The 8159-nt window shown below is 42.9% G+C and overlaps 1 protein-coding gene across 1 annotated transcript; it reads right to left on the bottom strand.

Moving 5' to 3' along the window:
• Positions 1-5548: 5548 nt before the first annotated feature.
• LOC116259682 (protein FAF-like, chloroplastic) lies at positions 5549-7819 on the bottom strand. Its single transcript, XM_031637560.2, has 2 exons — positions 7583-7819; positions 5549-7269 (listed from the first exon to the last, which is right to left on the bottom strand). The coding sequence occupies exon 2, from the start codon at positions 7195-7197 to the stop codon at positions 5770-5772; it is 1428 nt and encodes a 475-aa protein (XP_031493420.1). The 5' UTR covers positions 7198-7269; positions 7583-7819; the 3' UTR covers positions 5549-5769.
• Positions 7820-8159: the final 340 nt, after the last annotated feature.

Genomic DNA, 8159 nt, shown 5'->3' with positions numbered 1-8159 from the left:
TTCTCGACAGCGACGTTCTATGGAAAGATGCCTTTCAATTTGATGTGCAAAGAAAGGATGGTAGAGAAAGGGCGTTAGAAGTGATGCCGGAAACCTCATGTTCTTGGGGACCATAGAGACACTAATGGAGTGACTCACCGTGTGTCCGTGTGTACAAGGAATGTGTATGAGAGAAAAGGCGAAACAGCAGTTGCGAGTCTCATGTAGGTAGCTATGGGCAGTTGCCCGCACCAGTCCAGTAAAAGTTTTCCACTTTGATATAGATGCAACCCATGTATGGTAGTGCCCCTCAAAGATACGAGTGTCCTTGAATTAGTGCTTCTCGGCTAAAATTTTCTGGTGGGTGTCCTTGAATTAGCGCTTTTCGGCTAAAATTTTCTGGCTCTGCTACTGTCAAGTATGGTGCATTCCCTTGTGGTGGACGGCGGAGAGAATAGAAATGTGGGCAGTCGATTTTGGGGGGTTATGATAGTTTTCATTCAATTATTTACTTGTAAGGCTTGCAGCTGTGTGAGGAGGACCAGCAAAGATGCACTAACGTTAATTGTGCTTTGGTCGTGGTCACGGTCATGGTCATGGGCTCCAAAAACGTTTGCACATTGTCCATTCCTTGTGAGGTACCTAAGGAAAAAAGGGCGGAGGGAAACCAATCGCTTTTCAACTTTGACCGCACCTACACCCCGGTTGCCTTATAAAAAGATTCTTCCTATCTCCATCTCACTGTCAACATCACCTTAGCTTTCCCTGCTTTCTTGCTCCCATAAATAAATCCATTAACATCATATATGTGTATATATATATATAGATGTATAATTTTAAGAATATTTTATGATAGTACTAAAATAAAAAAATGGAAACTTAATTGCATTTTCAAAAGGTTGAAATACCTTTCACGTGAAGTAATTGATCTCAATTAAGGGAACTGACTTGTTTCCTCCTTTGAGGGGTGTCTTAGTTTCTTGAAAATACACCTGAGTTTCAATTTTGTACAACTTAATGTTCATCTTCTAATCTCTTTCAAATCAATGATCAAGATCATTTTATGGCATACAAGGGTTTGGCGTGTATGTGTGTATATATAAGAAAAGTGAATGATTACTCTAGTTTTTTAGAGTATCTGCCATTTAATAAAATAAAAACAGTATGATTTGTTATGATGGATAATTAAGAGAAAAATAAAGAGAAGAATGTGATAGATATTTTCATCATCTATTGTTAGTTTTCACTTTTTTCTTCAATCACTATTGACACATTATATATAGAGAGAGAGAGAGAGAGAGAGGAAAAAAAGGAGAAAGAGAGAAAGAGATAATGGTCTTGATGCATGGCACTAAGAGGCACACGTCTAGAGAATCTCATGGGAGTCTCCAAGTGAGGGAGGGAATATGAAAGACTGAAAGGGCGCCACACTCTGAGTTTCTCTCTCTAGGGAGCGGGTCCACACATGCAGCCAAGGCAGGACCATAAAGGGTGGGAGCCAAGAAAGAAGAAGGAATCGCAAACACAAAATCTTTGGTTTCATTTCATTGTCGAGTGTGGGCAGAGTGGGGACATGGGTCATCATTTCATTTGGCCGATGGAGCCCTTTTCCTTGATGGAGCGAGGGGACATGTTGTCATGGTTCGGTAGCCTTTTTGTTCCTTGTGTTGCGCCCAAATATATGTTGTATTTTAATGGAAGACATGTTGGACTAGGCTAGCTATTCTCCACTTAGCTAACCATACTTTTTTTTTTTTGGTCTAAGTTTGACTCTAACATGCAAATTAGCCGGACGTGACGGTGAAGTGATCCACCGACTGAAGCGGGCATACCTATCCGTGACCTACTTTTCAACATGGAAATCAACTTTGAGTAGGCCAAACACTTTGCAAACTCGGATGGGGAGTGATTGATAAGATAATTATGTCATTACTTAATGCATATTTGATTATTTTCTTCTATGGTGGAATAGCAGGGAGTCAGAAAATTCTTACTAAGAGACATTAGCTATAAAACTTCAAATTTTTAAGAGACACCAATTTTTTTTTACCGAATTGTGCTGGTGATTTAATCATAACGGAATGATGACCGAACTTAAGAACTAAGGTTTCTTTCTCTCGATTGCTGCTTGCAGAAAGAAGCCATTAAAGCAGAATCTGCATATAAGAAGACCCCAAATGTCGAACTTGACGAATCACTACGCCTTGCGATGCCAACTTCATAGGAAATTAAGCTCATGCCTTTGCAACTCTCTCTTGCCATATGCCCGATCACTGCGAGGGTTATTTTGAACCAATTACCAAAGCTCTATTCAATGCAAGAACTGAGTAATAACACAAAAGGTTCGATGCAGAAAGTGTCTTTCTCTGAGGCTGGAATTTGTGGTGAGCTCCGCCGATCAGCCATCAACGCTGCGATCTTGTCCGGCGACTGTGAGATGTTTTATGTGGGTCGTCGCTCATTTTGCAGCCTACATGGAGCGATAAATCATGGGGCGGGCGGTGATCGAATAAATGTAGGAGGACGATATGGGCAGCCGCTTTCCATCGTCGGCCACATGCATGGCTCTGCGTTGAATGATTCTTTGGACCGGAACTTGGCCAAGGCCACCTCGACACCGCACCTTCTCCCAAAGCATCAACCTTGCATGACGCCTCCCTCTCACTCACTTATTCCATGGCCTCTTTCCTCTTTTGCTTTTCTGCGTTCTGCTTCCTTTGCCATTTATGCCATAAAAGGTGCATCGGCTCCGCCCTAATGCATTCTTCGTCCTTGATGCCCTTTATTGTACGAAACTTGCACCATACAGTAGTCCAGATCCGTCTCTCTCTCATTATCTGATCACATATATATATATATATATATAATGAGATAATGAGAGATAGAGAGAGATCTGCAGAGTACACATCATATATCATATTACAGTTTTGTCTCCGCTTTACCTAGCAAAGGGCAATCCTAGCGGCCATGGAACCTTAAAAATATGCCTCCCCCTTCCCTACACGGTTACGCGCACAAAACGCAAAAAAGAGATTAGAGAAACAGCATCCATGAGGAAAGGCGATGAACTCTTTGAGACTCTCGCTTACATGGACCCTAATTGTCCATTTGAAGATGGAAAAAATAATGTAACTCATAATTGTGACTTAAGCAACCCACTCATGTAGTTTATGTACTTTCTCTTCGTGGGATTTATTTAGTAAAGAATAAAAGATTGAGATTCTTGCATGTGGGAACACTTGATTAATGGTGTCATATCGCTACAGTATAACCTTCTATTGAATATTCTTTTCTGTTGCATGGAGCATATATAAGATTATAAGAAGAGCAGACACATGATCAATCATATTCTTGGCGTAGGCAGCTATGAAGTGACTAATCAATCCTTCTCCACTAATGACACGCACCCTAGAATAGGAACTCAGATTCCCATCTCTTGAATAAATTAAGCTCAATCAGATGTTAACAGGAAAAGTGAAGTTGTAGTCTAAAGGAGATCACGTAAGCGGCGGGACACACTGATCAGGTCAGTGGCCATGCAGCCGGTGGGTGGTTCAAATTTTAGTGGTGTTCGCTCCTTGCGAAAGCCAATGCATGCAAAGGCCGAAGGAATGAAGGTTTTACACCTTGATGAGCAACGAACTCTCTCTGCCCTGGGTAATTTATATAAAGACTAACAGCTAAGTTGGTCTCACGTGAACACAATGCTCTTGTTGATTTTATAGAGACCATTCAAACATTGAATTTGAGGCTCCAACTTACGCTGATTTGCTATATATATATATATAAAGAAAAAAATTGAAGTAACTCTGAGTCACCTAACCATTTAACCAGAGGAATCAAATATAATGGATGGTTTAAAAAAAAAGTATACCTATTTTCATCATCTAATATAGTCTACACTTTTTTCTCCTCGTATTTTTTACTCTTTGTATTTTTTACTCTTCATCTGCTTCAAATCAACTGCCTTGAATTGTTAACGTTCTCCATGAAATTTTTACGACGTTCTTTCCTAACTTTTCCGAAACATTACATGGCGTTGGGAATTTCCCTGTCACTGACGTTTGCTCATTTCATCAAAGCAAAACGGCGTAACCCGCCATAACCTGCATCGACGTTTTGTAATGCAAAAATTTCTTTTGATTTTTTTACCGTAGTTTCTTTTGATTTTTTTACCGTAGTTTTCCCCGTGTTAGTAAAATCTCCTTGCATGGTGTACATTCACAAATTGAACAGAACAAGTGGTCAATTGAATGGAATTGTTGAATCGGTTATGGATTGGAAAGCAAAAGTGATTATATACATTAAAAAAATAGAAGGGGAAAAATATTAAAAAATAGCTAAAATAAGAAATTTTTGGCGATATACAAAAATAATAAAATAAATAATGAATAACATGTAACACCCAAGTAGATTTGCTACCAATTCAATTGAATTGGCCAATTGAAGGTGATCATGTCTCCTTTAATTCCATAACATTATCCCTTTTATTATGGGTAAAGAGAAGGAGTATTTCGTCATGCTGTCCAGAGAAGAGTCAAAGTTTCCACTCAATCACTTGTCTTCAAAAGATACAATGCTTGCTTTCGGTGCCGCTGCACTTCAACTTGCACATTAATGTTTTTTTTTTTTGCAGCACAAGAAGTTGAAACTTTAATAATTTAGAGCAAAAATTGGTTGATCTATTGTGCCAAACCTCACAAAAACATTCATGCCGACCAGCTATCTGGTTCTTGTTGCCCCTTTTCCATGAGATAAAGAGATGCGATGGACTATCATACGTATGGGCAATTGAATTATATGAAACGTCATATACGTCAAAAACTTAAGGCTATAGTTCCAGCTTTCATGTTGAATATTTAAGAACACAACTTGCATACAATAGATGTAAGTGCTCGAGTCTTTCGTCAATAAACTTGGGAAAGGAAGGCCAATTATCTTTTGTCTAGTCGAAACTATCCGACTATTTGGACGGTTTATAGTAGTCCAGGATTGGCTGATCGAGACAAGTACTTTCACATCCGACCCATGCCTATCAATGATTTAATATTTCTTGGACGGCTTGATGCCTTTTGGATATCTATTCCTAGAGCCACATTCCTGCTTTGCCTTGTACGCAATATCACCATGGAACTTGATCTTGAGGTCCCTTTTCTTTTTCAATATATATATATATATATATATATATACCCCATACTATTGGACATTCGACGCTTGATCCAAGGAAAAACTTTTGTAGTGCCGGTTATCGATATTTAGGTACAGAGATTGAGACAATGATGAGGAGGAAGAAAATTATACATCTCAATGCGGTGATGTTACAAGTAGAGACCTGCTTGGCTCATTTTTCAGAGTCATGAGATTGGCAAAATTAGAAGCAGTGTGCTTAAAGCCAGATGAAGTTGGTTCTTTCACCATGTTTGTTCAACTTTCTAATGTGGAAACAACTTCTAATCTTGTTGGATTATTCTGACGTCCACGGATTTCAAATTCCTTTGGATTTTCAACCAAATTTATCACAGGATTTTTAGAATCTGCTGATTAGCTCCAGGAGAGGAAGAGGGAGAGATGAACAATCAAAATCTTGCTATAGCAGCAAAAATCATGAGGTACAATAAGAACCATTTAATGAGGGGGGCTGCTCCTGAGCAAGCCAGTACATATTAGGTTGTATATAATATATATATACCCTATGAAGGACAATTAATATTTTTAATAATCGATATCTCGGTTTTCTCCGGCAATTATATATGATGGGGAGGCACCGCCTTCCGCTCCTTGGACTGTGTGTCAGGTGGTGGCGACGCAGTAGTGCTGCAAGATCCAGATGTGGTGGGTCCGGCGAGGCTCGTTACACCTCCAGGAAGGTGCGAGCCCAGTGGCCTCCTTCACCGGCTTCGGGTTCACCGCGAAAGAAGGGACGACCGCCCCCGCCCTCACCTTGCCCACCACCTTCCCTTCACCTGGCTCGCCACCTTTCCAGCAGCACTCGTACGCGTTGAGCCCCTGGGGCACCCGCGCGGCCCCCACCAGGGCCTGCTTGTTGTCGCCGGCCGCCGGGTCAACAACCGCCTTCTTCTGCTGCCATGGATTCATGTTTATGAATGGCTGAGATATGAGTTTCTCTATCGACCGGTGCAGCTCCAACACCGCCGGCCCGTTGCTTCTCCACTTCTCCTCTACCCTCACCACCTCCTGTACTTCTTCTTGTTCTGCTTCTTCCCCTTCTTCCTCTTCTATACAATCTTCTTCTTCCTCGTGATCAGCAATTTCTCCCTCGTTCCTCTCTGCCTCTTCCGCTTTTTCTGCGGCTGCTTCTGCTTCTTGTTCAAGGAGTGGGTAGTGAGGGACTTCTTTCTGTTCAGTGGTGGAGATGAAGGAAAGGAGGAGGCGGCCGCCTCGGCGTTCCGCGTGCAGGTAGTTGTGTGGAGGGACAGCGACGGCCTCAAGGACGAGTCGGCCGTCTTGCCGGTGGGGCTTTACGTGCAAGCAGGGGCCGTCCCGGCGATTGATCGAAGGCAGAGGAGGTGGGAAGAGTCGTGAAGGAGACCTGCGACTTAAGCTGCAATTGTAATTCACAGATTTCTGTCTGTGGAGCTCTGGTTTCGGCACCTTTCGACCAAGAACGTCGTGTGGGAGAAAGCTCCGGTACCCTTCTTTTTCTTCCTCCTCGTCCTCCTCCTCTTGGTCTTCCTCTTCTGAAGAAGAAGAAAGGAAAAAAGGGGGAGGAGCAGAGAAGGAGAACCAAGGGTGTGATTTGACGCTGGTGCAGTCAGAGCCGGTCTCGGAGCCGAGGCTTTCGGTGCACATCTCGAGACTTTTGCTGCTCAGCGAGCTCGACGATCGCCTCATCAGAGGATGGACGTATGGTGGGGAGTTGTCAGATTGGAGCCCCGACTTCTTCGATTGAATCGAGCTCCATATGTCGAATTGGCTCGGTCTGTTGTCGTCGTCCTCGTCGGACTCAGGGGCGCCGGAGCTGATGGAGATCTCTTCGGAGGAGGCGACCTTCTTAATGGAGGCAGACTGGTGGTGATGGTCGTTCTGAGCGAGGAATCTCTTCGACGACATGTCGGCGGAGAGGGTTCTCCTCAATGGGAACTCTGTTTTGAGCCTCTTTTCAGAGTGCCCATCTCCAGCGAGCCCCAGGATGGAGCTGATCCCTTGCTTGTTCTCCTCCTTGAGGTCCTGGTTAAGAGCTCTGCGGGCAGTCGACATTCTGATGTGTGGTGTATGTGCGTATGTATATTAGGAAGTGTGGTGGTCGGTCGACGGTCACTCTGTCTCTCTCTGCAGAGAAAAAACAGAGAGATAAAGCAACTATGAAGGCAGAAAGAGAGAGCTTTAGGGGGAGCTCACCACTTCCCAAAAGGGGAAATCAACACACACACGCACACAAAGTAGAGAAGTTCGATCTTTCTGAGAAGATTGAAAAGCTGGTAAGTGAGAGTGACAGAGCAGTTTGTCAATCAGGATTCGGGTCTGACAGAGCAGAAGCAGATATTGAGCGGTGCAAAGAGAGAAAGACGCAGAAGATCACAAGCATGTCTCTTCTACCCGGGGGAAACAGAATGAGAAGTGCATATAGATTGACAGGCTTTACCTCAACCAAACAGAAACTCTGGATGAAGTGAAACGGGAAATTGGCGTCGAAGACGAGAGTCGAGTCTACTTGGTGGTGTTGAGAGAGGGTGAAGAGGCCGTGGCAGATAAGAGGAGGGGGAGAGGAGCATTTGTAGGTGCCAAAAGCACACAAACAGTGGAACAGGGGCCCATTGATGCTGCGAAAGCTAAAGCGGAGGGGGCAAAAAAATAAAGAAGGAAAAAGAAAGTAGAAATTGTATTTTATGTCTTTCCTTTCTAAATTAAAAAGTAGTGACGGGAACAGGGGAAAAAACTGATACCATTGAAATGGGGGAACGATTCTTATACCAGTAAGTAAGAGGAAAAACACTTCAAAAAGGAAAAAAAAAAAATACAGAAAGAGAAAGAGAAAACTCGAACAACAGAAAAGTGATTCGTGGATATGCTTCCACGAACAATGACTCGTTTGCTTAAACTAGAAGCTATTTCGAGTGGGGATGCAGAATAACGATTGCCTGGAACCGGCACTCATCAACGAGCAATGAGATTGCCTTGCCGCCATGCATCAGCCTCGGAAAGAAAGCATTTCTTTCCTG

This window comes from Nymphaea colorata, chromosome 8 (assembly GCF_008831285.2).
Source record: "Nymphaea colorata isolate Beijing-Zhang1983 chromosome 8, ASM883128v2, whole genome shotgun sequence".
In the NCBI taxonomy this organism is placed as follows: domain Eukaryota; kingdom Viridiplantae; phylum Streptophyta; class Magnoliopsida; order Nymphaeales; family Nymphaeaceae; genus Nymphaea; species Nymphaea colorata.
The sequence above is the reverse complement of the archived record's forward strand: the minus strand, read 5'-3'. Positions and strand labels throughout refer to the sequence as shown.